The 18418-nt window shown below is 33.2% G+C and overlaps 2 protein-coding genes and 1 long non-coding RNA gene across 4 annotated transcripts in view; all 3 read right to left on the bottom strand.

Annotated features, from left to right (window-relative positions):
- Nucleotides 1–9264, bottom strand: part of unc-13 (protein unc13 homolog) — a 174361-nt gene extending 165097 nt beyond the window's left edge. The window contains exon 1 of the mRNA XM_013314388.1: nucleotides 9228–9264. Within this exon, the coding sequence (XP_013169842.1) occupies nucleotides 9228–9249 (22 nt within the window). The 5' untranslated portion in view covers nucleotides 9250–9264. The remainder of the gene's footprint in view (nucleotides 1–9227) is intronic.
- Nucleotides 9265–14060: 4796 nt separating this feature from the next.
- On the bottom strand, nucleotides 14061–16105 carry temp (protein prenyltransferase alpha subunit repeat-containing protein tempura). 2 transcript variants are annotated; one of them, XM_013314592.1, is made up of 4 exons: nucleotides 15637–16105; nucleotides 15153–15547; nucleotides 14586–14930; nucleotides 14061–14465 (listed from the first exon to the last, which is right to left on the bottom strand). In XM_013314592.1, exons 1-4 carry the CDS (start codon nucleotides 15711–15713, stop codon nucleotides 14065–14067), a joined length of 1218 nt encoding a protein of 405 aa, XP_013170046.1. In that variant the 5' UTR covers nucleotides 15714–16105; the 3' UTR covers nucleotides 14061–14064. The 2 variants fall into 2 exon arrangements, with proteins under 2 accessions (XP_013170046.1, XP_013170045.1); XM_013314591.1 differs by having other exon boundaries at nucleotides 14061–14930.
- A 71-nt stretch (nucleotides 16106–16176) lies between these two features.
- On the bottom strand, nucleotides 16177–17730 carry LOC106119374 (uncharacterized). The gene is made up of 3 exons (XR_001227958.1): nucleotides 17297–17730; nucleotides 16932–17021; nucleotides 16177–16643 (listed from the first exon to the last, which is right to left on the bottom strand). It is a non-coding gene; the product is annotated as an uncharacterized LOC106119374 (long non-coding RNA).
- Nucleotides 17731–18418: the final 688 nt, after the last annotated feature.

Genomic DNA, 18418 nt, shown 5'->3' with positions numbered 1-18418 from the left:
GTTTTAAGAATGGTACGCGCGGAAACTATACGAACAAGTGTTATCTACATATGTGTGCGCGCCCACGCACACTGGAATGTTTATTGCAATCGACCAAAAATTTGATGTAGTTTGGATATTGACATTCAGTTTTTTTCTTTGCTTCTTAAATATAATCAGTATCAGTAAAAGGTAAAAGTGTTATTTTTACCGATACAAGTTTAACAAACATGAGTAATAAACAAATTACATGCCAATAGCATCGCTTTATCTCCTTCATTTTTGTTTGAAATAGAAAAGTACTTTAACGGTCAAACTCATTAGTCCAAGGCAATATCAAAAAGTACCTAATAACTACGGCGATAGAGTTTAATTACATGTGCTTCGATATTAAAATTAAAAAGTTTAAATATCAAAAAAAAATAGTGGCTTGGGATTTGAACCGCCGACCTTACGTACCAACGGCGGCGAACGGTAAGGCCACGAGACCAAACTAGCATATATGATGACAAAGTTAAATTTGATGTTGGTTTTATCTACCTAATATCTGTCATCCGCGTCGAACACTTTTAGTAAATTTTGAAAAATGGTTTGATGTAAAGTGTCAAATGAATGTAACAGAAGTAGTTTATTCCAAATTGTATCACAAGTATATAGAGATAGAGTTCAATTTTGTCAAATGTACCGATATTTTTGCGCACCTTGACTGCTTCGTTACTTATGACGCTGTGGCTGCTACGATATTTATGAGCATCTTGCATGTACTCATATATTTGACGCTGTGTATGTACCGATGTATTTGAGCAGGGTGAATGTATCTATTATTTTGAGGACTTTTGTTGTACCGATATAATTGATTACTTTTGATGTACCTATATATTTGCATATCTTGTCTGTTACGATCTATATGACGCTGACTGTACATATGTAAATCGAAAAACACATTGGTACATGGCTGGATTCGAACCCAGGACCCGTAGATTGCAAGTCAAGTGCTGAAACCTTTGAGCCACCGACGCTCTATTATGCACTACAAAATTTCAAATTTGGAATTTCAAATGAATGTTAATAACTAGCTAATACAGCCTGTATACGTATGTGATAATAAATAAATATTTTTATGTCTTCCTAACGACTTAAGACTACAATACAATACATGTAAATCACACCTTTTGTTTAAATAGTTAAATGAATAAATTTCTAAGTATAACACTAGTTTTTTCTATCACGAATTAGACGCACATATCAAATAAAGGAAACGTAAATTCGTTTTTGATGAGGGCGTCACAATAGACATAACACAGCCAGACTCAAGTTCCTTTTCACAAGCCACGTAGAGCACCACTACATCTCATAAAGGGACTTTCTTCTTTATACCTCAAGTTCCATTGTTTTGTAAAGAAGCGTCTGTCACTAGATTAGATTGTTTCTCATTTTCGGTGTAAAAATATTTGAATCATACTTTTTTTCACATGCTTATGAAGTTAATTTAAAATTGGAATGCAATATGTTTTTTTGACTGGTTTACGCCCGCGACTCTTAAAAAAGCGCGGTATTTCCAAACTTATTAATAAGCTTATTTGTGCCAAATTTCATCGAAATCCGTTCAGTCGTTCCAAAGATATCTTCTTACAAACATTAACCTATCCATCCATCTAAACATGCCCATTTATAATATTAGTAAGATTAATTATTTGTTTTCTCATATGTCATATGGTATGTCTTAATAGGACTTGCATATTTTTTTACAAAAATAACCGGCCCAGATAAACTTGTCGCACTATATGTATTTAAGTATGAACGGTGTTAGAACGAGCTTTAACATCTTCGCACGAATTGTCCCGGCTCGCCCGGTGAAATACCACAACCACACAGAAGACAGGTGTGAAGTGGAAGCAATTCCGCGTTTCGTTTGATGAGTGTGCGTCCCGGAGGCCAAAATTAGTCCTCTTTCCCTTCCCACCCTTTTTCTTATAAGGAAAGGATGGGAGGTGTAAGTGGACTTTCCGGACGAGAGGATGCATGGAAAGGGAAAATTTTTCTTTCTGTGCATCCTCTCCTCCGTCGATTAAAGGTAGGCAACACATATGCAATTGCGTATGTCTATGGGCAACGGTCACTTCGCTATTTCAGCGATTTCAAGTGGCTAGCTCGTTTGTCACCTTATGTTATAAAAAATGAATAATAACGCTTGAACACAATGACAATGGTTCGCTAGAACATTATATAATTAAATATTTAATATTAATTATTCAAACACATATAATACTTGTAATTTAACCAATATTTCATACTCCAATTCTATCGTAATTTTATTATATTAATACCTATTTATTATCGGCATAATTAAAACATGAATATTTATTTTCGGTCCAGCGGTCACCACCGCATTGTCTAATATTGATAATTGAATATATTACAAGATTTATAATTAGAGTATGACCTTAATATAAATTATACGCACCAACTCATGTATAGACACGCTGCCCTTGATCTTAATAATATCGTAATTATTTACATTTATTACCAAAAACATTTTTTTACGAGAAAGTGTATATAAATATATAATGTTTTTAAATATATAAATTAATGGCAGAGTCAAAAGTAAAAGTTTAATGACTTAGAATAAAATGTAAATCCAACTCTCATTTAATTTCTAAGCACAAATTTAGACTCTACGTAGACGCTTGTAGATGTCCGCCTACGATGCTACGGGAAATCGTAGCACTGAACTCTGATTAGGGAAACATTCAAATTTGTAGAAAAAAATTACTAAGGATGTAACTGTCGCGAATTATAACCACAATGAATAATTTTAAAAAGAGAAAACAAATATAACCGTGGATTTTTATAAACGCAATAATAGTGTTAGAATTTAAAAAAAATCTTAATAAATTAATTAAACGAAATATTTTTAATATCACTTAGAAACTTCTCTGTAAAAAAACGAGGTCGTCAGCACGCTTCATATTGATAACCCGTCATATCAGTCCACTTAAGACCCCTTAATAGTGGGGACGTGACTCGGCCGAGGCATGCACGAACACAGGGGAACGGGAGCTCGCATTACACAAATATTTAGTATACGTTCGACACGACCAAGCCCTAATAAAAGCTTAATTAAATAATCCGACATTTATTTTCTTATTCCATGGTATGATACAAGCTTCACATTATATGATTCTAAACGCAATATAAATTTATAAGACATTTTTAAAGCATTTTTTTTTGGAATGATTACAATGTGTTTTATACAAGTGTCTCAAAGTTTATTCCTGTCTATAAATTAGTTAAAAGCAATTCGTTAAATGTTTTTGAATCTATGGAACAATTTATTTTAAGTAAGCGGGAGAATCCAGTGACCTATTTGGCTTTAAAATGAAACGTACGAGTAACTCAAAGAATGGGGGAAAAGCTCTGAATACGAAATGTTGAGTCAACGCCTCGTCTGTTATATGGCTAACGTACCGCATTGTCAAGTGTAATGTTTTGCTGCCAGTACCAGCTCTTATGAATTTCATATTATTATATGGAGTGCTAATTAATTCGCGAAATAGCTTTTTAAATATCTCCTTGTGTTAGCACAAAGTAAGAATTACTTGCTGACCGACTTTCAACTGCCATAGTACTTTTATAATACATTTTGTCTCTGTTTAGTCAAAGGGAATGAAAGAGAACGCAATATATACCAATAAAAGGATCACAACAATGAAGTTCTACGTTTAGTAAGATTAATAACACCTCCTTGGTGAGTCTTGAGTCACCTTTGACCGTCTAAATTAGATATCATTTCATTTTATTAAACATAAGGATCAGTGTTGCCTTTGATTTGATACGTCACATGGGATAGAAAAGTACAGTGGTCAAAACACGCCATATCAATTACCATTTCTACCTTTTTGACCGCTATCTAGGGGGGTTAGACAAAGGGGATTAGCTTCATAGCGATTCTATAACACATCACATGACTTATCGAAAGTTATTGTCAGTTTTATATATTTTAGAAGTTCGCTGTGGGGTCTCCTCGAAGTGAATGCATTTTGTTTAACCCAGCAAGTTATGCAATGTAAATATCGAAACAATTTATAAAACAATTTTTTACGTTCAAATAACTTTCGGAACAACTAACTAGAAAGTCGTCAAAGTTTACAAAACTTTTTACATAACTTTTATGAACTCTGGCTTTTTTTAGGTTTCAGTAGTTTTTCATTGAAAAAACTTTGATATGCTATGCACATATAATGTGATTTGTTAGTATAGTAATTATTATATGTTATTTCCTGAAACAATATAGCAACAAAACCTAATTACATACTCGTACATAAATAAAACTCCAAAATAACAGTTGAAATAATTGTTTGATTTTTAAAATAAAAGATAAACTTTATTTTCTAAAGAATTATTTCCTATTCACCTGTATTTTTCCTCGTCTTTTATCAATATAAAAATGGCAGAAGGGTAGGCCCTTTCAAGACTCCTGACACAAACAAAAACACACACCATTCAGAAGCTAAAATTAATTTTCCGCCCCGCAATCAACAATGACTTGACGTGGTATCGGGTGAAGGTCACATAATGAATTCTCAAGAGAATCTTTTATACTCTACATCTCATATAGCATTTTAACTACAATTTTTACGAAGCGCATTAAAATCGAATAGAGCGTCGGTGGCTCAGGTGTCAAGCACTTGACTTGTAATCTGCAGGTCCTAGGTTCGAAACCCGCCATGTACTAATGTGTTTTTTTCGATTTCCGATTTATATATGTACATTTATCCGACGTTCTTACGGTGAAGGAAAATGATGCAACCTGCACATATCTGAGAAGAAATACAAAGATATTTGTGAAGTTAACCAACCCACACTTGGTCGGCGTGGTTTTCTATGGCCTAGTCACTCCTAACTTATGGTAGGGTTCGAGCCCCTCGGTGGGAACGTATAGTGAGCTGATGATGATTAAAATAGAAAAAACTTAAAAAGTCTCTTAAAAAGTATAATTTACTATATAATACAAGTAAGTTAAGTAGGATAGAACCTAATGTGAAGCGTGTATTTACTTTAGTCTATAGATAATAAAGTTTTATACGATTATATATTAATATAACTTGATATACGTTAACACTTCTTTATATAATAAAGTGATAACTATCTTAAATCATTAAAGATAAAGTGATGTTTTAGTTAAGATAAGAAGACAAAGCCATGGAAACAAACAACTATATAATCAAAGTTATCAAAAACCGGGTTAACTTTCAAAACTCTTCCCTAAAATATTAAATTTCATTTTAACGAATTGTCTAGAATTACCTTTGATTGGGACTTTAACTTTGTCTATGGAAATGGGATAATTAAGCCTATTAGCAGCTATTGTGCTGATTGCTCAAGGGAGATTTGTTAGCAGGACTGGAATTAATTAGACCTTACTCTTTAAGAAGAATTTATTTCAATAAAAATATAACATTAATGAGTATAAAGAGCTTGATTGCGTATATAAGGATTAAAGTTCAAAGTAAGTTAAAAGTAACACAAAACTTATAATGGGTAACAAAGTAAGAAGTAGTAAAAATTTAGCTAAACTTTTAACATGTAGATATTTGAACAATTGTTTTATTAAGTAATATTGGATTGGACTAACTTGTTTTTTCTTTCAGTAAAGTCATAACTGACGTAATTGTACTAATCTCAAATTTCAATTTTTAATTTTACGTTTATAATAACGTGCCCCTAGTAAACGTCGCCTGTAACAGCGGTCCGCTTTTAAAGCGGGCCGTCTTGACACACTTCTTTGAGAACACCTGACATTGGCGCATTGTAGAAAACTAGAGAACAGCGGAGCGGACAACTTATAATAAACGTAAAATAACCTTTGCTTTATAAAGGTATTATGTTTTAGTAACCAGTTATAAATAAAATTCACAAAAATGAAAACATAATTGTGCAATTATCACAACAAAGTGCTACGAAGACTCGTAGCCTCGTAGCTAACTACTTTCAATCTTCTGCCTATGCTCGTTAACGATTGTTGTATTTTAAATAAAAAATAATCGTTAAGACATAAACTGGACTTATATCTAATTAATACGATCCACTTCAGTCTAGAAGAACTAGTGAGATTTTGAAGTGCATTATTACTAAATACTATAATCAAAGCTAGATTTACTAATTTATTCATGCATATTAAAGAAATAACTTTGAAAATTAATTTTCAAAATATGTTTCTCATAGATTTTTTAATATAAAATAATAAACACCACATATCGTGTGAGTAAGCAGGGTCTTTTAACTTCTTACGACGCCTCGCCGCCGCGCGGAAACATTTCTTCCGCATTTGTTATCGATTCTGTGAGCTGTGCGGCTTCTCTGTTGATTTTTTTTATCTGTGTCAGTTATTTACTTATATATATGATAAAAAACCATCTCTTCAATGATTAATTTAGTTTAAGTTTTTAATGAGATATCCAATGAAAAAAATGTATTTGTATTTATTACACAAAAAATTAAAATAAAATATATTAATATACTCAACCACTATATTATTAATATATTATACTAATATAAATTAATATATGGAGGACTGATCGCCAACCTTCGCTAGTCGGAGAGGCACCTCAAGGAGAAGAAGAATACGAGTATAAATTAATATACTTATAGAACTTCTATAGAATTAAATTCGTACAATAGAATATTTAGGAAACTCTTAACTCAATAAAGCAGAGCGTTAACTCAGATATGAATCTGCTAAACTTTTGTACGAGTACTGCACAATATATTGCAGTTTGGATCCTTTTCTGCCAAACTGAAAGACAGCAGAATACTAGAACCGCAACTGACTAACGTTCAGTGACTTTTAATACTTGAGATGTAGTTGAGAATTACACTTTACGAAACTTTGAACCAAAACTTTTCCTTAAAGCTTTTTTAAACTACATTTCGTACAAAATAAATTTAAAAATTTACTTCGACGTGAAGTAGTTTGAAACTCGACTTCAAAAGTTTTGTTTTAGAGGTTATTTCATTTAGTTTATAACATAGTAGCAAACCGCTCGTTTCATTCGATTATCTTAATATCTATCGATTCATTAGCCAGAAGATATAGCATTTGTTATCAGCACATAGCTAATTTCTGTAATAAAAGTGTACTCGGGATACTTTAAGATGACAAAATATGTACATTTAATTAGTAAACATTAAACTAAATGCTTCAATAGCTTTATTATGCATTTCTTTTAACTATCAAAATAAAATTGTTACTACTAAAGTAGAACTCATAGTAATGCATTATAATGCATTATACGGATTATTTTTTCGTACTGCGTCAACTGTATCGGCAGGGATCGGATTACCGATTTTAGCATCATTCGATTTTTTTTAAGATTTCTTGACAGCGAAGGATAATAAAGAACAATTTTGTACGCACACAGATGTGCGCGAGGGGAATGAGCAATGTGACAATTATAAATTTCCACAAGTTTCACACAGCAGTACAGTTTTCGTGTGCATTTCACTGGATCGATGCATTTTGGTGCCGTAGCTCGCTACGCAACGCCTACGCCCGCGCTATCCATAGTTTACATTCCATATTACAATTGGTCAGTGACCTTTCATACAATCGTTACCGTCCACATAAAAGCAATGTAATCAAAATAAGTCCTAAACATTATTCCTATAAATTACAGTTCCCTTTTGTCTCGTCAGACATTTCCGCCCACAGTATCTTACTGAGAAAAGGTCAGTGTTTATTTGAAAATCTATTTTAGTAATAATCTAAGTACTTTATTAAGTAAATTTCTAAACAAAATAAAACTTATTTTTTTTTTTATAGACTGCTAATTTATTTAAGCACAATATTCTAAAAAGACTATTGAATTCGGGCATCATTTTCGCAATTACAGTAATCGGTTACGTCGAATGTAAATATTAAAACTTAATAAATTTAAATGTAATTTTGAGGTTTTATATCTAAATATTTAAAAAACCATGAATATATCTTAATTAGGATTTATAATAATGAGTCAAGCTATCCAACAACAACTATATGTTTTAGTGAGACAATTCCCAAATAACCCTTTCCCCTTAAAGGCGTAATATCTATTGCAGATTTCACCCGAAAACGATACAAAACGCAGGAAAAGATTCGGTACTACAAATATTAGAAAATTGTTTAGCAGTTGACTTATCTTTTTTTACTCGTACTCATATTACACAATGTTTTACTGTTAGATAACTAATGAAAACTTCGCATACATACTGCCTATTTACGCAAATATAAACACGTGTTCGCACCAACATTCTACCAATTTTAAATGATTGAGCAAAGATATACTAGCGCTAATTGAACAAACAAATAAAAAAATGGACATCAGTGAATTGTATGAAATAATAATTAAACATTGTTTAAAGAAAATTGTCTTAACAAAAAGGGTGAACTTTTACATTACTCTAAACGTAAACAGTAATTATACAGTTGATTTTTTAAAAAAATATTACTCAATTTTTTCCCTGAACTGACCATCAAAAATTTCAAGAATCAGGTTTATCAGAAAAGGGGTGAAATACCGTTTCATAGTAGAACGACTCACCGAGCCACGATAAAGGCGCCCGTCTGAAACTATGTATAATAATTATCGACCTACTTTACTATTGAACATGCTATAAAAAACTATGCCTTGCAATTGTGAACGTACGTCTGACAATCGAAAACGACCTGAAGTTATTCAGGAGTAATCCGTTTATTTTTATGTAAATGAGAATAAAATTTATTGCACTTATAAATATGAACAAAATTTAAACATTATTTGCCTTCTTGTTTTTACTGTTATCAATTTTAGTAATCCAACTTCGATTACTTGTTATCACATATTGACGCAAACAGGTAGAAAGCGTCAGTTACGTATATATGTACGTGTATTCACAAAAAGTGTTATCAAATACGAGTACTTTGCGATCATCAGGAACACAAAAAATATAGGATGAGTTATGACATTGTAGGAACATAGTGTTACTTTGTTTAAAATATGTATAACTATGTTATATCAATTATATATGTGGATGTGAAAAATGTAAACGTTCACGTTCATAAATCTATTGTAATCCTCACATTTGAAAAAGCTATTTATTATGCATTTTAAATATACATATGTGCGTGTGAAGACCGCAAGATATTGCGTATCTTACTACATCTTACACAAAGCGGTGCGAGTCGACGATGAAAGTGGCGCGAAATGTTACAACACAACACCGGGTAATACCTGTGACGCTGAGCAAGGACATGGTGGGTCGAGCGTCCGTCGAGCCAGGCTGGCCCGTCGACCCGGGGCGGTCGGCGGGGCCGGCGCCTCACCGGCCGCCGACGGCGCCGCGGGGCGGCATTACTCGCACTCGCGCGCCCGGCTCGACGCGGGCCGGCGACCGACTGACACGCGTCGTGCTGCTCGCCGCCTCTCCCGCCCGCTCACCGCCTCGCCGCTTCGCCGCGACCCTACAGGCCGCGGCACATGCCTCCGGCGCGCCGCCGACCACGCGCTGCGGCACCCCGACACCTCCTTCATCGGTATACGCACTCACACATCGCGCGACACCGCTCCGTTACGCCGCTACACCGCTACGCCGGCTATTCCCGCGAGTGCGGACACATCGCACCGAAGCTCGGCGCTTTCTTGCGACTGAAAATAAGCCTTCGAAGGCGCATCCACACGTTCTTAACTTTGCGTTGTACGCGCATGCGCATCCTGAACGTCTTCTGACATCACCGGTACCCAGATTATTTTCGCCAGGCGAGGTAAATACCCTCACATCGATCGGGCCCGGTTAAACTGGATGCAATTATTGCACTGCCCTAGTCCCGTTAATGCAATTTTTAGTATTGCAAACGACCAAGTCGCGACGGTACGCTTGATTACTGTTGCCAAAGCAATGCACGCGAACTGGGTTATTACGAATAGTTCAAAATTCAAACTGTTATAAATATTCCTAACAACGAAGTGTTTTTGCAAACAGGTCATATAATTGGAATTAAAGTTGTATTAAATTTGTCATGAAAAAAAAAACATTTATTATAAAATTTTTGGGTAACGGGTACGTTACAAATGTTCCTTAGATAGGAAATATAGGTGGACTACATATACAACATAATTTGGTACTTAAGAATCTAATATTATAAACAATCGTTGTTGGTCAACTAGCGCGAGAACTAAATATCAAAACCAAATAATATCATTTGTTAAGAAAATACTTTCGAACTATTAAATCAACAGATTCTGTTGTTATTATTATAGTAAACTCAGCCTGGAATGCCTCATCTGTTCTATCATTTTAAGAGCATAATTTTCAAATATTATGCACACATCAACACATCTAACAACCATTTAGCATGCATAATAGTCTAAAAAAAACTTGTAAATTCAGATTTAGTAACGTAAAAATATATGTTTTTTTAATTGCAATACGATGATGGGAATAAAGATTCCGTGTCATGAGGTCAGGCGAGAGGCCAGCCGACTGGAAAATCTTAAAACCTTGACATTTGCACATTTTCATAATGAACGTGAGCTTTTCTCTTAAATAATCACTGGTTTTGTGCTACATGGTCTATACCGTTTCTTTTAATTGCATTACTTAATAAAAGTACACCTTATTTGTAAACTTAATCTGTAATACATTGGAATGTAGAAGAAGAAAGAAGATGGGGATCTCCCCCTTCTTCTCTTCTCCCCATCTTTGCATACTTATTTTGTATTTCCTAATTGATGGAGACATCCGTAAACCGGAAAGTAAGGCGGAGAGTATGGACTTATATTTTACGCGGTCTTGGCACATTAAGGCTACTACTCAAAAGCGTAATTACTACTGATATTCTATCTATCTAACCGACACAGATGTAGAATTCGAGTACTAATGGATTAAGGATAAAGGGGACGATGCGCGTGCGCTTGTTATTTTCCTGTGTTATTGTCCTTAAAAAAGCGAACTAATTACTTTCTGAAAGCCTGGAAAACTTCTGCGGTTTCTCTGATGTTGGGGATATGTATGAACGTCGGTGACCTCTTTTTATTAAGGGGTTTACTGTTCGTTTGCACCCTATCTTATAAAAAAAATCAAACTGTAATCGAATCAGTTGTACATATAATATAAAGGTTCTTTTATAAGCATTAAATCAGGTTTACTTCTTTATTATTATATATATATATATTCCGCGTGATAAGCGCTTCTATAACTAATTCTTTATTTCATCTTTATAATAGAAAACATCCCTGTCAATGAGCTGTTGTATATCGGTGTTACGTAACATACACGTGGTGTCGGCGTCACTCGGCATTTCCCGACCGCCAACGGAAATCTACGAACCGGAATTCAAATATCGATCCAGAGGAGCGCGCGAACGCGACACTGTCGTGACGTCACTGGCGACTACCCTCGACCGATGTTCAAGTATGTGCTCGACTGGAGCACATACAAATATGTACCTTAAAACCAAACCGTTAAGTTCATAATCGAATTTCTTAATTTATTGAATACAATCGATCTAGTTGGCTAGGTCCACTAGCCGTAGTCAGTGTACCGCCGTGTCTCCTGACCCACATTAAACACACCGACCGTTACCTTGTCGATGTGAGGCTAATAGCCCCGGAAAAATCAATCATTTATCGTGAATACTTGATTACAACACTTTTTGTAAAAACTACAGACTTAAAGAACTTTAAAACAAAATATTTTTATTAGGTTCATGTTCACCAACTTAAAGTTAACAAAGTATCGGACGAGAAAAAGGGATGGTTACCAAGATCGCACTTATTAGAAACCAAAAATCTCGGCCCATCTTTTAGGACATAAAAGAGAATGCAAATAAATTAATTTATATTGCTTAGCTAAATTGTTTCGTGAAAAATAATGTTCTCATCCCTAGCAACAGATCATCCCTTTCATAACTCGTAAGAATGGGCTAGAATTATTATAAAAGAAGCGAAATAAACCTAGTCACTTAGCAGAAAAGAAAACTTTAATTATTTTTGAACGATTTACCTCAAAGACTTGTTACCAGCTCGGTTACTTCAATTTCCCAGCACCCGGTTTATGAAGATAGTTTAAAAGTACGAGCAAAGTAAACCAAAATAAATAGCGACTTCCTGTATTCAATATAATTTTTTTTCACGAAAAATGAAACAACCTAGGTACATTGATAATTGGTACACTTGCCTGAAACTATAGGTTTAAAGTCCGACACATAACTTTTGATCCAAAACCGATGTATTAAAAATCAAACACAATATTGGCAGCATGTATTTATTAAAGTATATAAATGTCTTTTTATAGATTATACATATGTAAGGAAAACAGAAACTACTGATTGTTATATTATTCATATTACTATACACATAATCATTACATTCAGTCTATAAAAAATATAATAAAATCACAAATACAGATTGAATTGTTTTTACTATGACTTAACGTTGATTTCTTAGATCTAAATCTCTGTATAAAACATATTATCGTCCCTATTATTATCTTTGACAAGACAGAGATGACAATATGTTTCAAACGAGAATTTTTGTCTCAGAAACACACGGTTATTCACACAAAACTTCGCTCAAATTGTTGTTTTCTTTTTTATAAAAGTGCTCAATAGCACAACTTGACACCGCCTCGACGCGACGGTAGTCTTTAATCCCGTATTGTATCCCAAATTGTACGTAGTTACCCCGTTGTAAACGCGTTAAAACCGCGCGTTCGTTGTGGCGATGCGCTGCCGGGTACATCTACTAAGCGATAACTTAATGGACATGAAAATTTTATTATTTGATTAACTGGAAAAAGATGATAGTTTTTGTGTTTTTTACAACAACAATTTTAATACTTGCTATAGTAGAAATTATCAAAAGTAGAAAATGTGCTACACATATTATCCATTTAAATTATCTTCCACTGTCAGTGTTACGTCGTTGTCAACTCAAAATATGACCCCAACGAGGGGCTCGAAGCCTACCCTAGTTATGGATGACTAGGCCTTTGTCAACCACACCACACACCACGTCATATCTTTGAACCACAATGTTTTCCTTCACCGTAAGAACGTTGTCGTTTTTGAAATTTGAAAATCGTAAAACGTATTGTTACATGAAGGGATCGAACCTGAACGTGTGAATTTCAACCCAATCTCGTGAAGCGTTTAACAACTCCACCACGGGCGCTCCAATACACTAAACTTTAATATAAGATGCAACCTAGCTGTGTTCTATACATATATTATACATACAATAAATAGTAAAATTTATGTGGCAAGAATAAACAAAACAACTTTTTGCTTTAAATACAAAGAAGTAAATAACTTTATTATCATTCCCTTTTAGGTATGTATGTTTTTAAATAGGAGTATAACATAAAAAAAATAAAAATAACCTTAAAATAAGTTCCAAAGGGTTGCCTTACATGGGCCAAGCGACAGCCACAAACGCTGCAACAAAAAACGAGCAGCGACGATTTGTGGCGTCCATAAAATGTTTCATATATTAATAGGAAGTATGACAGTAGGGGGGTTTTGTGATTGTCGCGAATGGCCCATGTGCAGCAACCCTTAAAGGCTGAGCTTTATCTTCCTCAAAGTAATTGAAGATTAAAACATATCTAATGCATAAACATTAAAAATAATCAAGCAAATCTTTTCATTCAATTAGTTTTTCATACTGTGGGTGTTTACTACCAAAACAAATGTGCAATAACCTAACATTATGTTAAAAAAAAACAAGAAACCCGCGGCTCTAATGGATGGTATAGCGCCATCTATTAGCTGCGTTTAAAAATAACACATCCCTCTTCCAAATCGGTCCAGTCTTTTAGGCTTTAGTTGATGAAATTTACATACATATGCACCCAATTATATAAAAACAAACGTACATACGCACTTGATTACCCTCTAATCAGTTGGGTTGTAATTTTGTTCTTTCTTTTTCAAAAAAATAATTTGTTAGGCAGCAATACAATTTTTTATAAGACTTTCTGCAATAAAACTTGTTAAAGTTATTTAGTTTATTGATACATATATTAAATTGTATTAAAACATGTTTAGAACTTAAATTATGGAATACCTTTTCACATAACATGGTGTAAGCCTTCAACAAATTTAAGATACTTTTCATGTCGATCTGCATAGTTGTCTAAATTAGTTCTCATTTCTTCTATGAACTTCTTCTCATGTGTCAACATTACATTGAAGAGAACGCTTGAGTACATACAATTTGTGTCATACCTAACTATCTTTGCTTGCTTCTGTCTCTCTTCATCGTAAGTACATTTCTTACATGTATTTCTAACCAGAACACCGTTACTCTTTGTCAAACAAAAGTGTTCATAAATAATTTCAATAATTTCATGCACAATAAATCTTCTATGATACCACAATGTTTCATGGTGTTTATAAAACCGAATTAATTCATTATTAACAGCCAATTCATGGAAAATTATTTCTAATTTACGGCATATGTAAACATTGTCTAAAACGCAAGAACAGTTCTTAACCGTATGATATAATAATAAATTAACTAAATTACTTTCAGAATATGCTAACAAGTTTTCTTCAGATACTTGTACAGTTGAATCAATTGGAAAATTGCCGGCTAAAATCTTCACAAGAACTTTCCTTAGGTTAAGGTTTGTTGTGAATTTCTTCCATGATTCTTCATTCAGTAAATAATGATTCCTTATACAAAATTGTCGGTAATGAAAACAACTGTAATCGGACACATTCTTAGCCGTCCATTGCTCAGAAAAATTATATTCTTTTATATATTGATTGTAAATATCAAATAAAGGATTTTCTAATGTCTTTAATTTGTTTACAAACCACATACGATGATTCCAACTGTGATAATTATTTGGACTTCTATCTGATGCTTGAGTACAAATGTTTAATTCTTCATTTATAATATCTCTAATACTGGTTATTTGCAATGACTTATCTGCAAGAAAAAAAACTATTCAATTCTAAGTTAGAATACTAGTGGAAAATACTAAGAATGTTTACCCTTCAGTTATTGCCTCACTCAGTTGTTTAATGGTCATTAATTGTCTAGATTTATTAAGAATAATACAAACTAAGGTACTGATTTGAATTATGGCAGTTAGACACAGAAGCATTAGCTGTCTTGGCTTAAGCTTTATAGCAACTTATACTGTCATACCTGCAAATATAATATCCAGAAGCCATCTCCTGTAAGCGAAGGCATCATTACATTTTGGTTTTCTCGATATTACTAATCTTGTAAAATGTAATTCGTTGTAATTATCCAACATAGATTTCTCTACTAGCATACGACGTTTGTTCCATAAAGTACTTAAGTCGGGATTAAGCAAAAGTGTTACATTCAGTAACTTAATCATACGATCGGCATTCACTGATGACACCTTGAATACTTTACGTCTTCCCTTATGACAATATCTATCCATGATTTCAGAATAGCAATACATATAAACATGTTTGATACACCACGACTCTAAACCGAGACAATTTTCTAAATACAGAACGGGTGACTTGTTTCTGAAGTTTGTATCAACAGGAACAATATCAAAGGAACGTCTGAAAATAAAGACGATGATGAATAAATTTATATTGTGTAGAAACAAAGTAAAAATCAATTGAATGGTTGCCAATTTGCAAATACTTACAACTCAGCAATTCTAGAAAATACTGCATAAATATCTTTGATTATTTTCTCTACTAAAGCAAATTTATCTTCTTCCATTTTTAATAATGCTCTAAGATTACTTGATTTTTATAAAATTCAATCCTGTTTTATGTAAACAACAATTCTAACCCATCTTAATGTTTACGTATGTTAAAAGAAAATAAATGAGGACAGGTCTTCATGCCACAGACAACACAAAAGAACTGCCAATGTCAAATGTTGAATAAAATTAAAATTGAAACTCCAATACTATTGACAAATTGCTTATTGAAGTTCAAATATATTTTTAAGGTAGCATTTAGTATTTTATATACTCTTTGTTCAATATAAAAGAAAGCTACTGAAAAAGACTTGTAAATTTTACACATTTGGTAGATTTATGGCAGTTAAATTTGTGACAGATCATTAATTTTATTTAGGGCACCTTAAATTTGTATTTCAAAAATAAAATATAGCAATTTATTTATCATGTTATATAGTTTAAAAACTAAATTGTTCGAACTTAGAAAATCAAATTATTTTTAAATTATACTATTATTAAAAATATAAACAATTTTTTGATATTTAGAATTCGTTTTTCGTTGTATCATTATTGCGTTACGTAAAACTATTATATGTACTGAATTTTGCATTTTTCATGTGCATCGCGTGCACACAATTCCTGGACATAATCATGTTCAAGCTATTATTTAAAATAAAAATTAATTAAAATAGAAAAAACATGGCAGTGACACGTAGTTACGACTTAAATGGCGTTTGCATTGACTTCTTTTTCTTCAACACTGTAAAGAGGTCCATAAAAATATGAAACCTCCTTGGATGAGATGCTACGTGTTTGCGTGCATTAAATTCATGATATGAATGTGTCCGGGATGATCAACTGTTCCAAAACAAGAAAACTTCTCGTCACAACAAAGTTTCTTCGCATTCACACCGGATAATTTTATGCAAACCAAAATTTCTTTCTTCTTTGAACCTTCTTTGCAACTAAAAAAAATAATATAACGTAAAATTAAAAATGTAGGAAAAGATAAATGACTACATAATTATAGGTTATTACAACTTAAAAATGATGTAAGCCACATTTTGGACAGTGAATCATTATCTAATACCGAACAAAGGGTACCCAATATAGTTTATTTAAGTATTGCTCTCATTATAATTTAGATTATTGTCCCAATATAGTTATTATATAGCAACACCAAACTAAAATAAACTATATTGGGATAATAATGTAAATTATTTTTTTTGTCATTAACATTTTCAAATACTTACATTAAAATTTACAAATACGATCTCTAGAACTTATACTAGCATCGCTACTGGATGCTGATAATTTCTCGGGGCTGATTTTCTTCTTAAAACCTTAAAATACAACATATTAAAAGTAAATTAACATGAAATAAAGCGAAAAAAGTTTTAATATTTTTATGACGTCATCAGATAAATCCAAATTTCACTAAAACCTATGCCCTGTTAATTTTTAAGTATACTAATAAAATCATAGCAGAATACGAGACTGAATAACACAGAATTGAACATAAAAAAGACTAATTTTTGTATTATTATGCTGCTGCCAAATATTCTCAAACCAATATATATATTTCAAGATCTATTAAAATATAGTATAAAAAACTTACCTTGTATATCATTTAATATTTCCTGTGATCCCAAATAGCAGTTACCCCGTTGAAGCATTTCAGATTTCCAATCTCCATCGGTAGTAAACTGATATGCCATCAGACATCTATTCTTACCGGCAACTATCAATAAATGTGGGTTAACAAAACTCATATATAACACTGGACTGTAAACATCTAAAATGTCTTTAATTTGTAGTTACAATTTCCAAAAATATATTTCTGATCGTATGACTAGCCAATTAAAGAAATAACAATGGAAACACATCGTATCAGGATGTACAAACAAGGACGTGGGAGTTTCACTATTCCACTTCTGATCTTAAGGATCAGAAGCAGGGAAAATTAAAACAACAATCTCTTATACACTACTACAGTACTTTTTGAATTAATAAGAAAACTAACAGAATTGAATAAATGTAATTAACACTAAAATTATTTAAAAATACAACATCAACTATCAGAGTTAAAATGATTAATTATTTTGGCTAGTCAAACGGGCAGAGCTTCCGCTGGCTTCAGTGTTCGGTGGTCGAGTGTGGCCCGAAAATGAGGGTGCGGTCTCTTATATTGACATCACCCTACCATTATTTTTAAGTTCCACCCTCAGCTAACAATATATTTAAAGTAGGAAGTTATTAAGTAGCCATTGTCAACTGAATTACTGTTTAACGCATTGTGTGCAATTTTTAATGTTTATTGATATTGTAAAAGCTTCTAATAACTTTTAATTTGATCTTACTTTATAAGTTACGTTTTTCCTAGACTAAATAACATTATTATCGTAATTTAAGTAACGACCAATCAGAGCAGAGCCAGGTGGGCTTGAGAGGGGTCGAGGCACCATCTTTATAAAAGGCGTTTTGACAGTTGTTACGAATATAGTCGTGAAGTGAAGACGGATCGAGTTGGGTCATCGTGTTTTGTGCTTGCACTTTACCCTAAATGACGCCTACGAAGTCTTCAACCACTACAGATGTCGTTGAGAAAAATCTTTCTCCGACATTAGAAGTGGGATCGGTGCCGGCACAAAATGAAGATCTACGGACACCACCAGAAGACTGATGGCGCGCATTGTTTGAGGCGCAGCAAACCGGCATGCGGCTGCTCTTGGAGGCGCTG

The sequence above is a fragment of the Papilio xuthus genome, unplaced genomic scaffold (genome assembly GCF_000836235.2).
Source record: "Papilio xuthus unplaced genomic scaffold, Pxut_1.1 DF827461.1, whole genome shotgun sequence".
Taxonomy (NCBI): Eukaryota; Metazoa; Arthropoda; class Insecta; order Lepidoptera; family Papilionidae; genus Papilio; species Papilio xuthus.
This window is presented reverse-complemented; position numbering and strand designations above follow the sequence as displayed.